We start from the raw sequence: 18,687 nt of genomic DNA on the forward strand, positions 1-18,687 counted from the left end.
GAGTATTTTCGAAGGTGTATTCGAGCAAAAATTAATTGGAGAATTAATTTGTATTTCGGCCATAATTAAAAACGTGTTCAGAGTGTTTTGGAAAATATCTGCGACCTGTAATCCCCGTTTTCGTTTCCTATTTTACAGACCAATGACAGTCAGAAGACATCGGAATAATCTATTAAGTATAAAAAAATTTATAAATCTAAAATTTCAAAACTATTTGATTTTTAGATTCATTATTCAAAAAATACCAGCGTGTTCCACGTAGAATACTTAATTAAAAACGAACTGTCAATTGGTGGAGGATCAGTGAATAGTATTTAGTAAAAATTTATTTAGTTGACCTGACGTATTTCGATGAGTTAAATTGGATATGTTGGGTGGAATATAATGTTTTTTTAATAAAAACTATTTACAAACTTCTATAATAGGTAAACCAAAAATACCAAAATTAAACAAAAAATATTAGAAAACTTCAAACGAATTATACAAACAACGGACGTTCATATCATTTTCCACCCTCTCCCTGTCTTTCTCTAGCTTCGTTGGTTTAGTCTCTCCAATTATTCCCCAAAATGACAGGTAATTTCATTTTACTGCTTACATTTAGTCCCAAAATTTGAGTTTTTTTGTCTACAATTCAAAGTGAATTAGCCTGTAACTAACATTTAGAACTATTTGCCCCGCTTGTGATTAATTTAATTCCTTAGTTAAATTCCTTAAATACAATTACAGTGGTTGCCATGCAATTTAGCCAGAAGTTAAATTTAGTTATATTACTGCGTTATAAATAAACCTAAAAAAAAAAGTTTTATTCGAAGAGCACTTCGATACGTTCGTGTCTGACTACACATGAAAAGTATCTCGCGCAAGGATACTGAAAAGAAAACTTCTTCTTCCCTGGTTCGATTTTTGTCAAAAAGGATCATTTGAAAGGATAATTGTCACTGCGGCACAAAGTTTCAGTGAATTCGCGAAATCTGTCTTGCAGTGATTTAAAATCAACAAATCTACCCCCAGCCTCTCCCTTTGACACCCCTTCGCCGCAATAATTGCACCAAAACAGAAATATCCATCTGCAGGAGCATCGCGCTTTTCCGGCTTCTCCCGTTTGGCGTCGTCCTGAAAGCTGCAGGCAGCTTATAGAGCGAACTTTCAGTCCACGGCAAGTGTGCGTCGCGTTGAGCCATCACCAGTACTCGTGTGCGCGTTGCGGAGCTTTAACCTGAGCGATGGTGTCGAAAGCTTGCCGCTTACGATAGTGCTGATGATGTAATTGTTGTGTGTGAGCTTAAGCCTCAGCTTTGCTATGTGTGTGCTTACGATGATTGGTGGTTGTTGATGACGAGCAAAATGGCCGGGAGGGAAGTGCTTTATTTCGTCTTGCTGGCCGCCAGCGTCTTCATAGGACACGGCTATTCAAGTCCCTCGCCAATCAAAAGAAGTAAGTCTTTAGGAGTTTGCAGGGGAGAGGATCAAACTCTATTTTAGAGAAATAGTTCGAAATAGTTCCCAACTCGCATATGGAATACGAAGTCTGCATTCAAGAGATAGCATTATGTTAAATAGATTGAGCGCTTTGAGGAGGAACATAACTGTATTAATAACATCTGCGAGATAGAACACTGTGGCGGCTTCAAATGATTGATAATTATCTAGACGGAAAGCTAAGACGTGAACTTCACATGCTAAAACGTGAGCGTTTTCCGGGGCTCAATTTTTGCTTACCGGAATTTTTCACAACAATTTTCGCTTGTTATGGAGGTAGGCCAACGGTGAACTCTTTTCAACCAATTTAATGTTGGAAAAGAAACACATGTTTCTTTTAAAGAAACGTAGAAAACTTATTCACATATCATCGGCTTAAGTTGCTAAATCCAATTCGCCTTATTTTATTGAGGAAAGAAAAAGCTCTGCTTTCTACACTTTTCTAAAAAATTCTAATGAAAATTACATTTTTTTTCCTTTTAAGTCACAAGTTAGTTGAGTGATTTATTGAATAAAAGAAAATAGCTCATTCTACTGTAAACATGCATAAGGAATTAATTGATTTGTTGAATTATTGATTGGTTCTAAGTCAATGTAAGCTTATTTTGTTGTTGACTCTTCATTCTTCATTATATCGAAGTCTGTAAAATGTGGTATTTTTTTACAAACTGTTAATGTTTTAAAAATTTTGATTAATTCAATTTTAACCTCCTCCAATTGCAGTATCTACTAAAATCTTCACATTTGCATTTTTAATAGAATATAATAGAAATTTAAATAATTTTTGGTCCTCCGCAAATGCAAATTTTCTGAACCTGTTAGTAATAGTCTACAGTTTTTTGCACACTTGAAATATGCAAATTAATCTCTTCTAATTTAATTATAAATTGTGCCCAATTTCGATCATGAAATTCGGCTGGTCAAAAACAAATTTTTGAGTATTAAAAAGAAAAAAAATGAGAGTTTTAAAATATAAAAGGTATAATACACATAAATAAATAGGAATATAAAAAATTTAAGTAAAATAGTCCTAGAAAAAAGCTTGTTGCATGTAGCACAATAAAACCTTCGTAAATTTTGCTGCATTCAAGTTTAAGGTCAAACTGGCAGGCTGAAAAGCCGCCTTGAAACAAACAGGCAGATTTGTCAACATTTCAAATCTCAAGCCTGCTTTGACGCCGTTTTTGCGTTCTTATTGTACGTGATAACCGAATGTTGAGACGTTGAGAATTCAAAGAATTTACGTTGTGTTGACAGTTTCTGATCTAAAAAATATCACCTAAGAAACATATTTCCAACACTAGCTACTTCGATGGCGCAATAGCTGGAAATTTGACTACTAGTACGGCTTATAATAAGTACACCTGAAGCAGGCCTTTAATAGAGCGAATTAAGTCTTGAGCAATAATCTGAATAATCAAAAGCGGCGCTGTGTTAATGCTGAAACTTCTCTATTTGGATTTAGCACGTTATAATTTATTCTGGGAAGTCATTTGCGATTAACGATTTACGTTGTTTAGAGTTTCGTAGGGGCTGCTGCAAGATGGGGAATTGTAATTTAGAAAAATGGAGAGGGAGGATTTGTGAAAGCTCATTAGATTCAATTTAGATATAATTGAAAATGAAATGGTGGAAATTCTGGTCGCGTTCAAAGGTAAAGTTGCAATATCCCCCAGAAAAACGAAAAGCAAACGACTGTTTTAATTAGTCAGAGAGAGTTTAGAGAAGTTGGAAATTTACGCACGTTTGGAGTTGGTAAACGTATGTTTTATAGCTTATTGTTTAGCCATTAGTTTATGGGGGAGTTTTAGTGTTTCGTGTAACTTGATACACGAAAGATAGTACATATAATAACATAATTGCTGCATTATTTTTGTGGTGGTCATGAACGGTAATTGCTTGTGTGTGTTGGAAATAACAGACTATACAATATCAATTTGATAACATTTTATTTGAGTTGAACGCACAATTTTTTACACCACTTATTATCAGTTCCTATCAATAAGTAAATCAGTGTGCTTCTTATTTTGACCAAGCCTAAAACACGAGAAGTTTGAACTCTGTTATCGTCTTGTGATGTTATCAACCCCGTTTAGATTTAATACTTTTGTGCTTTTATACTTTAAACGGGATAATTCTATCCGTGTTTACAATCTTAACCTTTTAATTAATTCAAAATCTCTAAATTAATTCAAAATTTGTCCCTCGTTAAAAATTTGCAAGTCTAACTTTTCTGGTTTTTCTGCTTAAGAAACTTGCTGTGACTACAGGAATTGTCGCAAGCCAAATTGCAATAAATCAGTTAGTTGAATAAAATTATTTTAATCTAGTTTTTGGACTAAATTTGTGTTGATTGTAATGGAAATAATAAATTAATTCGTTCGCCATTTTGAATACATTATCATGAATTAAACCAAAATAGAATATTGTTCGTGCTATGTAATTATAGAGCAAGTCAAGACTAAATTCTTCGAGTCGAAACTAATTTAATGTAAACTAATGTCAGGGACAAAAGTTAGATAATGCAAGGAAGAATATTGCCCTCGTTTGCTCCACTTTATGGGCATTTAGGAGGAGATTACGGCAGTGGATGGTCCTCACGTGAGTAAGACATAAATAATAAAGAGCTTGAATGAAATCTGATGTTGCCAGATGAACGAGAATCCTTTAATTTACGTTTGCATATGCAAATGAAAAGTCGGTATTGGTGACAACTATCATGAGATTATTGTCAAATGGTGGCACGTGGTCAAGTTTTTCTAGATGCCAGCAATTAGTACGAAAGCTAAAGGAACCGACTAAAACTCCTTGCAGTGGAGAAAAACTAAAATAAGGCAAACGAAGCGAAGATGCAAAAGACGAGAACTTAGATCTAATTTTCCTTGTGGTTAAACTATAAAAAGTTTTCCCGGCGCATCCACCATTTTTAAAAATTGAATTATTTAATGAAATTTGATTTACTTTTAGTTAAAGCTATTGTTTACGCCATTTTGTATTTTTTTCGAGTTTCTCCCTGAACATTCCTACCTTTCCAAAAGTAGTTTAAATTTTGTGATTTAAATTTTTAATTACTCCCACATTTCATTACCAAATTAAATTCCAAACGATGCTAGCTATAAATAACTACAAATTTCAAGCCAACGAGGGAAATCTCGAGCTTTAATTGAATTATCTTTGAATTCTGCTAATTGATTGTCATGAATATTTCCGAAAAACAGAATGTTCGAATGTTCGAGCTTCATAACGAACTCAATGGATGAATTGATTAGAAATCTCTAATGAATGAAATATGAAGGAAATTAAGAGAGGATAGCTATCAGTTTCCATTATTTAACACACATGTCACGTGTACGAAGTGGTAATTTAAATCGATTATATCAACACGGATATTTCTATTTCATTTAATTATACGTTTGTAACGCTCGATTTCTTCATTAGAAATAGTTGCGTAGATTGTACGCATCATTAATAATTCGGTGTTGCGACAAACCAAATAATTTATCGCAAAAATGTATGTTCGATCAATTCGTTAAATAAAAGCGATTTATAAAATAGGATCTCCGAAAAAATGTCGTTGGATGATAAATTATCCCAATAATAAATCATGAGGGAATGTGTCATTTATTTTGTAAATTACGTTGTTGTGACTGTTCCATAAAACATCACTTTGACGGTCGATTTTTTAATAATAGTTTTACAGAAAAAATGTTTACTCATTGGTAAGAACAAATGTAGAAACAATACGTTTTGTCGATGTAAATAATCAAGATAACCAACGAACAAAGGAAAATTGCTGGGGAAAGACCATTAGTAAAAATTGACTAGAAATAATGACTTTATTTATTCGGTGGAGAACAATAGAGACGGCTTTATGAAAGTTAATAACAATGAGTCGGTGTTTCTGTAAACTAGTTCATAGCCTATAAATATTGTATTGCAAACAGATTGTCGTAATAATTCCTATAAAATCCCTAAAATTTTTCCCAAAGCTTTTTATAATGCTTTATGAGATTTTATGTGGACATTTCGTTCCATAAAATTATTTATTTTACGGACGAAACAACAAAGAGTCGAAATAAAACCGCACAATAAAAAACTTTCAAGTGGAAGCGCAAACAAATTAATGGTCTACTTGAATTGGAAATGGTACCGTTTCTTCATTATATGATTTCTTTTGTCAAACCGGTTGCGTAATTCCCCGGATTTGTATTCTGGTGTGCTAAAAATGAAAACAGTGATAAGTGTAGCTCCAGTACGAAATAAATAAAAATAAACCGCTTTGACCATTTACATCTCTGCTCATGCATACCAACCGACCACGCGCATAAACCAAAAATGTAAAAATTCTTTATCCTCCATAATAACCGTTCTTCCAACGTTATCACTTCCTCAGATAAATGTTAGTTATACGAGCACCTATAAAACACCCTTTTCTACTTTTTAACATAAAATACTTTTACGAATAGTGTATCTATTTCGAAAACACATTGAATTCGTACCTACTCTGCAGTAAGTCATCGTTGTCCTACTTTCCACTCCATTTATCCTGGAATTGCACATCGTATTATTCCCAGTACAACTCGCATATTTCTGGATCAGAAAACACCGAGGCAATTCCTCGAAATTACCTCTGAACGCGAAATTAAAACACCTCGAAATGATCACTGCACGAATCATTAGTGTGTTTGCGTGTCTGTCTCTGAGCGTCGCATCGCTTCTCTGTTCCGGGGGCGGTTTTATGTCGAAGAAGGTGAGAGAATGGGTGAATTGAACAGAGGTTCTAAACTGGTTGTGGGGGAAATTACACGCGTGTTTTTGCGATTAAATCAAAGTTTTATTCACGACTTGGCGCGGATTTTAGAACGGTTTCCGGATGGAAATTTGCTTACTGCAAATTTAAAAACGCGGAATCAGAGAAATGTGGAAATGAATGTGGTTTTGTAATAAAAGTGGGCCGTTTTTATTTTACATAATTTAGTAAATCGCTTGTTTGGGGGCGCGTTTCGTTTTATTTTCGTCTCATTTAATCACTCTTTCTGATATTTCAGTCATTTTAATAGCTTAATTTTTTAGCAGAAAAATAAAATTGTTTAAATCGATCCGCAAACCCAAATATCCCTAAAAAGCAGTAAAAGTACGTCTGCCTTTATCAAGTCAGGATTAAGAATTATTTTAGTCTGCCAGTCTAGAAAATAAATACAGAAGGTTAAGAATTTATATTTTAGAGAAAACCGAATGAAGTACCTAATGACTTAAGTCACGAACATTTTCCGACGTTAAATTTACCTGTGATGTGCTCACAGATCTGAAAAACTTCCTCATGTATTTTCTATTGTTACATATCTTCCAAAAGCATTGTAGTCTACGAACGAATTAGGTTGAGTTTTAGTATGAATAGAAACGTCCTATGTGCTTGCAAAGTTTGACAAATTTGCGAGTTTATTTCAAAGTCTGTACATCTCTGTAATACAAAACATGTTTGTTCATTTGTTGGAATTTATATTTCGCGTATTTTAAAAATGTTTTTTGTCAAACTATTATTCGATCTCCTTTAAAAAAGTGTTTTGATGAATCTAGTAGCGAGCAGCGTTTATTAAGTCTTCGCCCTATAATTTTCCAAGAGGAATTAAAGAAGCAAATGCTTTGTACGTTCCTTTGAAGAGTCGCTCGAATTTCGTTGCCAAGTAATGCTTTTCTTGTACAGACGCTTGTATTTCCATTGTTTGAGACACTGCTAATTCACCACACATCACAATTCCATTTATCAAAGAACGTGAATAACCCCGACTTTTCATAATCAAGCGACTTATTGAGAACTGCTGTTCCCCGAGGCGCTGAGAAATGTAGATTTAGCTGAAACCCGTCCCCGTCTGGAATCCAAATATTTTGCTTGCAGAAATAAATAAGCCAAAAATGAGTTTTTGCCTATGAAAGAAGGAATCAGATGCCATCGCCACGATATGCGTGGCCGAATTAATGGCACATAAAAATCGGAAATTTTTCATCGCGAACCATTTTAAACAACCACTAGCCGGGAGATATATGGCCGGGGATTCTTTTATAAGTCTAATGGCGCGCGACGCACGCACAAAACACCCCGAAGAGATTATTTCGAATTATGGTTTTGTTCTTTTCATTAGGGTTATTTATTTTGGAGTCTTGAGGCGGTGGCGCACGAAATTCCGGATGTATTGGGGTGTGGTGCCGCAAGATGGTGCATAGTCGCATAAATACTTACTGCAGGAATAATACTTTTGCTGCGAGCAGCTGGTTTAGTCCTTCGTTTCTAGGTCACGAAAAGAACTCTTTAAAAAATAGTTTAGGAAAGCTGAGACGATGAAACAAACCGCATCAGTTTATTTCCACAGATACAATTACCTTTTAACATTTTGATTAAATCCCGAGTTGAAATAACCACAATGGTACAAATTAAGCCTGAAATATCATTTCAACTGTTCAAATTTAAAACATACGCCACAAAAAGAATACAACACCCTCGTTATTGTGAAAACAGAGTGCGATTATTGAAATTTAATTCCAGAATCCACAATTAGTTTTGTTTGAAGTACGAACGCATCATTGAATCGAGAAAAAAAGGGTAAAACTCGCAACTCTTGCAATTTTATTGTTCAAGTTGAAAGTTGAACTCTTTGACGCATGTATTTTAGATGAGAGCCGGCTCCTATCCTTTTCAAAGTAATAAAAATATACGGAATAAAGTTATATTTGTCCGAAAGGGTGCTAAAACTGTTTCGAGGTCATTTTATTTCTTTTTTATGTCTTTTAATTTTAGCCCGTGTTTTATTGCTTTGTGATGCCGAATCAAAATACCTGTTATCGGAGCCGCATCCAATTTCAGCTTTATTTTATTAAATTTTACGGCTTGTTGGAATAAATTGGATTTTATTCTATAACACGTCGCGTGGTATCATCCTTTGACTTATTACCTTTTTAAGAGAGCGCTGAAGTTGCCTTGAGCTAGAATTATTAAACATTAGCTAGATTGCATATTAAAAATTAAGTTTCTGGCATTAGTTCCAACGAAAACAGTTTGTCGGAAGTTTATTCAGTTGTAATCCCCATATTGTTTGTTTTGCCATAATTTATTTCCATGATTTTCGAAATTTACTTTTACGATCTTTCGGCTGTCCTCATAATGTTGCTTTAACCGACTATTATTTTTTGTTGGCGTGATTATTCAATGTCAACAGCGCACGACATCGACCAAACTAGATACACCCACGAGAAAATACCAAATTTTTATACCTCCTGATGAGCAACGGCATAAAAACACAATTGTGCACCACCCCTCGCAGCAACCCCTTAATTGTGGCAATAATTATGACGAGAAAACGCACAACCCATTAAACCGGTCGCAAAAATCACAATAAAAAGCGTATGGCCCGCTTTCATTCTGTGGCTGCGATTGTTTATCATCATTAATTCAGCAGCAGCACAAATTAAAATTTCATGTCGCGTTTAAAAAATGTTGAAAAGCTCTACTCAACTGTGTTTTTCTGAGGGACATTGGCGCCGTCCGGACATTTGTCACAACCTGTCAGATACAGAGGATAAGTACACAAGCATTCAGATGCAGATTAGATCACGACACAGTTGTGCTCGAGAAATGCACGTCCGCTCCACCCCATTGCTGCTACATTTGTTTCTAAGCTACATTTCGTTTCACATAAATTTACCCTGAAATGAAGTAAAAAACGAATTCCATAAAATTTTAATTATTGTTTGGATGTGACAATGGTCCTTATTATCCCCGCTGAGACTATAATTGCTAATTAAACATTTCGCTGGAATCTCGGAAAGAAATAAACATTGCAAACAAACTAATTTTAATTACCTGAGTAAATAAATGAACGTTTAAAGCTTAATGCCGTCTTCTTGATGTGTTAGCTTCGAAGTAATATTTTTGCTAAACAACTTCATGGAATGGAGTCTGGTGGTGTAAATGTTGTTTTAAACGACCGAAACGCGGAAATGTTTATTATTTATTAGTCAAACGTTATCTCTATGGTGAAACAGTGATTCTGATAATTCATCGTAAACACATTAAGGTTCCTTTGGTAAATCTGTGTTTGAACACAGCCGGAAAATGAAATAATGTTTGTTTACGGATATACCGTAATAGAAATATTTTTAGTTTTTGTGACATTAATTGTTTATGGTTGGAGAAATTTATTTATAGGGCAAAACGAAAAAATTCAATTAAAGGGGAAATCAAAACCATATATCGTTGGATATTAGGGTACGTTATGGATGAATATGCGATAATTTTTGCATATTTATACCTCCGTTTCGAGTTTGTGGGTTAATTCATTATTTTTATGATATTCTGCTTCATTATTTAAATCATAACCCCATTCTGTGAGCTATAACAGCAACAAATAATAATTTTCATAACAGACCGTTTTTCCTTTTTATTTTTGTTTATAGCGTCTGCCAAAATAATAAATATATTAATATATTTTTTCTACTGTTGCCATCGAGAATGACAATTTGCGTTTGATCAAGGAAAAGTGTAATATTTTGTTCAAGGATTTAATGAAGGATGAAAATATAGTGAATTTTAGGTCCAAAAATAAAATGTTTGACTTAGTTTTGACTTTCTACGCTTAGTGACATTGTTAAGAACAACATGCATTTGATAACCTTACTATTTTAACGGATTCTGAATTATAAATCATCTTTTCACATTAGACTTTATTTACAAGTGCAAGATTCTAAAAATCCAATCTAATTTGTCATTTATGTTAATTAGAAAGACAGTAGTTCTATTTCTGTTAGAATATCTTCAACGCGATTTTTAGACACGTGCTGTTTTTATGAAAAATCTATGGACTAATTTAGAACACGAAATAAGTAAAAACAATTAAATTTGGCTAAGAAAAACAAGAAATCCTACCTTTTTCGTGTTGATAAAACTTTATCACTCCATGAATAAAGTTAAAGAAGGTGTTCAAAGTGACCACTATTATTTTCACAACAACACTGTGCACGTCTCAAAAATCTTTCCATGTAAAGCTCTTGAGCCCGAGTAGCGTTTTGGCCAATCTCCCCGTAAATCAACACTATGTCGGTTAGATAGACGTTTGAAAAATTAACCATTTTTTGAGATTCAAACACTTTCACTTTCCATAAAACAATGATCTTTTACGACTAAAATAATAATTTATGAAATCAAGTGATGAATAAATCGGCAAAAAACGATATCAGTTTTCTTTTTTACGAGACTGCGGCTTGTCGGCATTTTTTGTGCATGATACGAGGGATAGTCCTGAAAATTGATCAGTTTTCAAAATTATTAATATCTCGGAACTGAGCTCGATTTTTGGAAAACCGCAAAAGGAAAAATTTGTTTGGTTTAATAAGATTTACCACCAGTTTATTTTAATGACATTTTTAAAAGTAATTTAAATAATAATTGTAACGAATAAAAATATTTCCTTTATTGTAATATTTAAGGATAAAGTGCTAAAGAATTTAAAGATTTCGCTCCACATATTTGCACAATTATTGTTCTTGAAACAAATTTAATTATAAAAATGTTGAAAGAATTCTTTACATTTCATAATCTCAGGGACGTATTATCCTCATTTCTTTGAAAAATCTCAGAAGAAGTCTTGACAAAGACCATAAACTTTCGGACAATACTTCTCCGCGAACACCGCATAAGGCACTTTCTCTCCACACTTAATTTTCCTACCAAAACTGAGTTTATTCCACATATGAATCACATAACTCTCCTTTGTTAAATCCTCGAGTTCTTCAAGAAAACTCTCATTAAAATACACCTTCCAACTGACCCATGGTACTGGGAAAAAACTCTTGTACGAATAAACTCTAAAATTTTTAACACACGTCTTCCCGATTAACCCACTGATGGTATTAACACCGCACTGTCTTTTTGCAAGCTTCGTAATAACCCCAGGTCCATTATCACCCCAGTTTTTACCATTAAAGTTGTGTTTTAAATCGTCCAAGCAAAGAGAAGTCAATTCGTGACCAAGTCCTGTGGGTTCGAAACTTAAAACACTAGAACCGACAGTGGATTGGGATTCAGCTCCTGCGTAATTTAAAGGGAGATTCTCGAGGGATCTCAAGACGATGACGTCTACGTCCAGGTAGATTCCACCGTACTTCCACAGAGTTAAATACCTAGAACTACCATCTAGAATGATAATATTTAATATAAATTATCACCTCAACACGTCACTGAGATGAGGAACAAAATACTTCGACGCTTGGATTTTACCACTTTTCCAAAGAGACTCTACTGGGGTCTCTGCGATGTAGCCCTCGATGTCGGCGTAGCGCAACCTAACGTTGTGGTAAGACTGCAACGCTTGGAGAAGTTGGTTTGATTTAATTTCTTTATTTTTCACTGCACTGGAGGTAAAAAATGTGAGATACACCTCAAAATTCTGATTTAGTCTGGCGGCGGATTCCACAGCACAAGCCTCGCGCGATGAAAGAATAATTTTTCCGGTCGTTTCAAGAAAAAAAATTGATTTACCAGGATTGGGTCTTGATTCCAAAATAGACAAAAATCCATAATTATCACCACTATAAAACGACTTGTAATATTTCGGTGACGAATGATAAACGTAGTTAATCAGGATAAAAACCAAAAGTACAAAAATTGTAATTTTAATTTTGTACGAATAGGTCATTTCAAGGTATCGAAACTACGCACGACTAAAACAACGCTGAATTTTTCCAACGAGATAACAAACAGAAAGATAACGCTGTCATTTTTTGTTATTTAATATGTAGGTATGTTTACGTAGTCGCAACATTCTAGGAATGCAACGAATAAATTGAACTGATTCCACAGAAGTTTTGGCGCGGAAATTCCAGAAAATCATTTAGTTTTCACGTAAAAGGAAATTTTGTGAATTGGTGCATGGAAACGAGGAGAAAATTGTCAGGTGCTCTGGTGGAGTACTGAGGATGACAAGATGCAAGATTCAAAATAGATTTCACAAACACAATGTTTCCATTCCAAGAAAAAATATGTCATGGCCAGAATACATGCAGTCTAAGATTTAACTCTGGGATGTTGCATTTATCAAGATTACAACCTAGAAAATAACTTAAAATCTCTTAGATTTATTCTAAAGCAGGGTAACTTATTTGAGTGGAGCTTAAAAAGAAAGAAGTGGCTATAAAAGTTAACAGAATGTATTCGCTCTAGGAGATGTTTAAGTGAATGTTGTTTGAAGATTTTAAATATTTTGTTTAATCTTAGATCAGTATCAAACAGAGGAATCGGTTGATAAAGTATTAAAACAAAATTTTAGTTAAAGCAGGTTGTTTACGAACATGAGAGAAGGGCGAAATCCAAGCTAAGGGCCCACGAATACCAAATGTCTGCCAATTTGCGCTTTTCTCCAAAGGTCTGGAGTTTTTCATCGAAGTGTCACCAGATCAATTTCTACCGACCATTGTTAGCTAAACAATTTTAATTACTCATTTAGTCCCATCCCAACAGCGCGGGGTTATGGCAGTTACAAGTTATGATTTGCTTTTTTCCAAATGTGAAAAGCAGTAAAACGCAAACGGCGGCCGCAGGCTTTATTTATGGTTTGTACCAAAAAATGAATCATTTTTTAATGGACGCAACGTGTAGAAATCCACATCAAAGTCAAATTAATATACGTATAATTGAGGGGTGGTTTGAGCTCTGCGGTCGTGAAATTGCATAATATTAAATAAATTGAACTTTAATGTGTACATTAAAGTTGACGCGGTGATCGATAAAAAAATTGGACGGAAGGGTGGTTGAGTCCATGGAAAAACGATTTGCTGCAGGACCGGCCCCAGGCATGCAAAATCCTAATGCAGTTTTAATGGCGACACGCATCAGCGTAATTGCTTCGATATTGCCCTCGCGGCCACAATAAGAGCACTTGTGTGAATTTTATTCGTGCATGTGATGCCCCGGCAGATAAAGTCTTGTTGCACGGATAATTATTCCGCGAATTTCCAGCTTTTACCAGTACAATTTATTGATTTTATTAAAATAATAGAGCTTTTCATAACTGGTTACAATTGTCTGCTTTTGGTTGTAGATATTTTGCAACAAACCCTTGTTGGAAATTATTTATTTAGCTTTTTCACCCCGAAACGAAGAACATTTCCGCAGTTAAATTTATTATCTTTTCACGTAGCCACCGAAGGGTTGTTTGTCCGCTTGTAAATCGCGACGATGCGCAGAAATAAAGTTGTTGAAACTATTAAACTATCGTTCGACACATATTCCTAAAGCAATGAAACAGTAAACTCGTTGTTTACGAGTAAAGAGCAGCTCAGCACTAATAAATAATGGATATCCTGTTCTCAAAGAAGATTAAGGTCTTAGGAAATAATTGAATTTGCGAGGGATGCAGTCAAAGGGACCGCAAAACCGCCGATGTCTTGGCCTTTTTTCAAACGAGCGAAACGCCATCATAAAAAATTAAATTATACAGAAGTACGTATAAAATACGCATAAATTTTACATTACTGCTTTACATGATGAGAATACATGAAAATGTGAGTAGAGAGAGCAATTTCGATCAATTTTATTGGCGTTTTACGGGCGAATCTTTCAATATATTCTTATTGCAGGTTTTATCATCACAGGTTGTCGCAGGTGTCGTTGCATCAGATTAGAATTTACGACACAATGAAGACTTACAATCAGCATGAAAAGGCTCACATGGAACTTTTATGTTTTAATTCCCCCTTGCGCATGTATCATTCTGATTTACAAGAAAGCAAACAACTTCGAGATGATTAAACGAGAACAAATACACGAGAGAGTAGCTGTTTTACTTGAAACGCTTTTTTTTAATAAATTCCACATCGGTTTTTACTGCCTTTTATAAAAAGGTAAATAGTTACAAGCTGGAAAATTAGGCATCGCAACAACGAACGAAAATAATTGCTAAGACGCCGGGAAAAGATCGTTCTGTAACTTGTTGATAGAACAAAAAATATAATAAAGCTCCTTGTTATTTTTTATAAAAATGCTTTCTGAGACTTATTACGACTAATTGACGTCCACATGTAATCCAACCGAGAAAGACGGTGGAAATCGTGCGTGCACATATATGGGGTCATAAATAAAATATAGATCGGAAAGTTTTTGAAGGTAGTGGTCGTATAGAGGGAAAGATTTAAAAAGATCGAGGAGAATCGAAGTCGAGATCCCTTGGAAAAATATATAAATAATTTTGAGAAATTGGCGTCGTAGGAGCTTATCTCGGAAAAGGCGGTAACGGATATCTTTTAATTTACGACTGGAGTTCCGCCCAGTTTTTATAAAGAAACCTTTAAATTTAGACTCTCCATCAGACTAGTTATAATAGAAAAAACCAAAACCGGCGTGGAGTGATATTTTATTCGTTTTTTGTTCAATCGAATCCTGGTAAATTTTGTTAACGATGTTATTAATGTAAATTAGATTTGTAAAATTAAACTCAGCTCAGGTTTTATGAGCATGGAATGTAATTATTTATAACTGAAATAAAAACTACCGAATATATTTTCGAGGTAAATATTTCACAAATAAATATACACAAAATCAATAAATTCGGGGACTTTTTAATGCATCTTCACTATTGATCAAATTAACCTTCTAGTACCGTTACTAATCACCACAATTAATTACGCTTGTTCAATATTGTTCTTAATTGACAATGATGCTACTCAGTTCATTAGATCCAGGTCCCGATTGCACTCAATTACTATTAAACCCAAGTACCAGATTGCTCACATTGTAGCCTCGTTACATGATCCCATCACATTTTAGAAAATCCATGAAATTTATGATTCTGAATTTATAATAATCCCACTGTTACTCACGATTTATTTTTTGATTAAACGGTTCTATGGATTTCCAGTAGTAAATGCGGTCTGGTCTTCCAGATTTAATTTGTTTCAAAATGAGCACAAATCAACCAAATATTTGTAATTTCCATAAAATGAGAGCTCTGTTTGTAAATAATTAATGCTAATATTTGCCATCAGGTGGCATGGAATTGAATTTTCTGTTAAAATGATATGAGTAATTTCAAGTGTAGTGAATAAATAAAATTGAATTCGAATCAGAAAAAGTGCAAAAAATTAAGAGAAATAATGTAAGCGAATTTAGAGAATTTAATAGAGTGGAAGAGTAATTTAAGACAATTTGAAAGAATCCAAGTGAATCTAATAAATTTAAGTGAATTTCAAAAAATCTACAGATAAACAAACAGTAATTTAATCGAATTAAAAGTAGTGAGAGAATAAAAAGTATCTTACAAAATTTAAAAAAAATGATTAAAAAAATATCGAGAAAAATAGAAAAAAGTCCAAGAAATTCTAAAAGAATCTAAGTAAATTTAACAGAATTTCAAAGAAATAAAACCATCAAGAACATCTAAGAAAACCTAAAGTAATGATCTCAGGAGAATATAAGAAAATCCACGACACTCTAAAAGGAAGTAAATGATAAAATATTTAAATATAAAAGATCAACCACAAGACGAATTTCTAAATTATTTATATTAAACTTGAAATTTTCTAGAACTCCTTTATTTTTTTATTTATCTAGAAAATTACTGCTTTTTTAAATAATATTTAAAAATATATGAATTTTTGCGTGAACAATATTTGCTGTAAGAATAAAAGAAGTGTAAAATTAAATATCTTTCTATTCATTTTCCACATATCTACAATTATAAATATTTGTTCATTTAATTTATGCAAAAAAGGCGCTTCTTTTGTATAAAAATACTAAGAAAATATTTTTTTAGAAATTTTGCGTGGATATTTGTGGATGCGCCGGGTCAAAACCTGTTGAAAATTGACTTTCTATTTATTATAACGCATCATCTTTAACCGCAATTCACAATTCCTTCAAACTTTCGAATCTTCTTTGTCCTCATTAGAAATCCGATCTTTTGTAAAGCTCGGAGACCAAAGTTATGATACTGACATTAAATTATACACGCGTCGACTGAAGCTTTTATCTCTCGACAACTTAAAGTTTTGTTGGCTTGAAGCATCCCGATAACATTAACATTATGCTAATAAAAACACGACCAACATGTATAAAAATCGGGACTTTTTAAGTTTAGATATTTCATTTTTGTCACGTATTTAATTATAGTGAGTGGACAAGTGTAACGATGTACGAATTTTTTGTTTCACACGATATTGGTTTGAACCTCGATGTCTTCAATGGTATCAGAGTTGAGGCCGTTATTAAAAATGAACTGTTGCAACTGCTTTCTTGTTAGGGATGTGTACGATGCAAACATTGGAGATCGTTGCTGGGACGACATCAATTTTCTTGATTACAATCTCTGCTTGAATTTGTTCGTTTTGCTTCAGTTGGTGCAGGTAACGAGGCAGCTAATGAAAAATAACATTTACTTTTAGAGGCACGTATTGCACCGGTGCTTGCAAGACATTAGATAGAAAATTATACTAACTAAACTTGCTTAAGACGACGAAATTAAGACTGTAATGTTACGCAAAGTTTATTTTAAAGCGGGTTTTTATCAAATTTACAAAGACTTTCAAATTCCTAATGGTAAGATGAAATAGTACTTTCTCAGTAACCCATAAATTTCTCGCAGGTGAATTTCAGATTGAGCTTATATATCACTCCATACAGACAACGGCCTTCAATTTACATAAACACTCGGCTTCGATGCTCGTGCTGCCAAATCGTCAGATTTATACGGTCACCTCTATGTTTTCGCAAAGAATTCGTCAGTGCTAAAAATCATCTACCGGCCAACGAGACGACGCCGACGGCCTAAAACCCGAGATGATGGACGAGCTATTGAACGAGATGAATGTTGCGTGATAAATGAACCCGTAAATCATAAAACTCTGACGCGTTGACAAGTTGTTTAAAGTCCGGATATGTATCACTGGAAAAAAAAGAAACTGACAGGTGTCCAACGAAATCTTTTGTTCGATAAAGATATATCCAGTGTAACAATGGGAAAATAATGAAAGTGGCGAAATTAGGGCAAAATGGGTCACCGCCGGTAGCCGGCAGGAAAAAAAACAATGGAGGTTGGAAACGACTCATTTGGGTGAAATGTTGAAGTCGGGGCTGCTATTCATTGAAGGTTTAAAGTTTTAGTGTTGGAGCGATAAATAGGTTCCTTCTATAACACGAATTATTTCTTAAACCCTCACGAGAATAGTCTTAATTTACGGTGACGTTGCGTGGTACTAAATTCTTAACGATAATGAATAATAAACGAATCGAAGAGTAACTAGAAAAAGGTTTTTCAACGACTAACGAAGAGGCCGTCGATCAGCTCCGGGATGTTATTCGTCCCTATTGTGCTTCATAATGGAGTTAAGTAATGACTTAGTTTGTAAGATGTATAGGCGAATGGGCTCGTTTGTACCTAATATCTCTAAGCCGATTACGACTCCACTCCGGATTATACTGAATTAATGAATTAAACTCTCTATTATAGTAATCCACAGACGACGGTCCTGGGATTGCACAGAAACCCGGATCCAATTTCTCCTTTCGTTGCTATGACGCAGAGACGCCGGCGACGCCGACGCGCTGACAGTCGCCCGAACAATTGAATTAATCACGTAATCTAGTTATTCTCGGGTTGACCACGCAATTAGTTTACGCGTCCCGTCGATACGCCCATAAATTCCCGGCTAGAAAGTGAACAAATAAGCACTTGTTGCTGATGGGTACTTGCAAAAATTCTGACATATCTTTTAGCCAAATCAAGCTCTATTTACTACTTGTACAGGGTCCGGCAACACTTGTGTCCACCCAAAAATCGTCTTTAATTTTAAAGATGAAATTTTGAAAATTTGCATACGCTCACTGTTGACAATGCTTTAGAAGTTGACGTAAAGATTTGTTTTTTATCACTAATAGTTTTGGCGTCGCGACGCCTTAAAAATGTAACTTTTAGTTAATTGTGAGGGTCTGTGATATCAACCTCTAATTTATTTATTTTTTTAATATAAATGTGTTAAATATATCTCAGTTGTCATTTTAGATTCAATACAAATTGTCTTAAAAATTTGAGAAAAAAGTGCTGTTTTATCAAGTTAGTTTCCAATTTTATTACGTCAAAATTGGGAACTACGTTTACACCCATCTGTCAACATCTATCCTTTGGTTCGCTTTAGATTGTAACAAAAGTCTTACTGTCGATGTTAATT

The 18,687-nt window shown here is 34.2% G+C and overlaps 2 protein-coding genes across 2 annotated transcripts in view; one reads left to right on the forward strand and one right to left on the reverse strand.

The window, feature by feature from the left end:
- The first annotated feature begins 1,142 nt into the window (after positions 1 to 1,142).
- LOC148171432 (scavenger receptor cysteine-rich domain-containing protein DMBT1) overlaps positions 1,143 to 18,687 on the forward strand; it is an 84,953-nt gene continuing 67,408 nt past the window's right edge. Inside the window, exon 1 of the mRNA XM_088041960.1 lies at positions 1,143 to 1,438. Coding sequence (XP_087898086.1) covers positions 1,336 to 1,438 — 103 coding nt within the window. The 5' untranslated portion in view covers positions 1,143 to 1,335. The remainder of the gene's footprint in view (positions 1,439 to 18,687) is intronic.
- LOC148171433 (alpha1,4-N-acetylgalactosaminyltransferase 1-like) lies at positions 10,989 to 12,183 on the reverse strand. Its single transcript, XM_088041772.1, has 2 exons — positions 11,698 to 12,183; positions 10,989 to 11,652 (listed from the first exon to the last, which is right to left on the reverse strand). The coding sequence occupies exons 1-2, from the start codon at positions 12,165 to 12,167 to the stop codon at positions 11,106 to 11,108; spliced, it is 1,017 nt and encodes a 338-aa protein (XP_087897898.1). The 5' UTR covers positions 12,168 to 12,183; the 3' UTR covers positions 10,989 to 11,105.

Source organism: Gnatocerus cornutus, chromosome 7 (genome assembly GCF_029298725.1).
Source record: "Gnatocerus cornutus isolate USDA-ARS CGAHR chromosome 7, icGnaCorn1.1, whole genome shotgun sequence".
Classification (NCBI taxonomy): domain Eukaryota; kingdom Metazoa; phylum Arthropoda; class Insecta; order Coleoptera; family Tenebrionidae; genus Gnatocerus; species Gnatocerus cornutus.

Excerpts from the sequence above, each read along its gene's own strand:
- LOC148171433 (XM_088041772.1), bottom strand. The coding sequence starts at position 12,167 with ATGACCTATTCGTACAAAATTAAAATTACAATTTTTGTACTTTTGGTT. Across the intron at positions 11,653-11,697 it reads CATCTCAGTGACGTGTTGAG|GTATTTAACTCTGTGGAAGT; the intron begins GTGATAATTTAT and ends TGGTAGTTCTAG.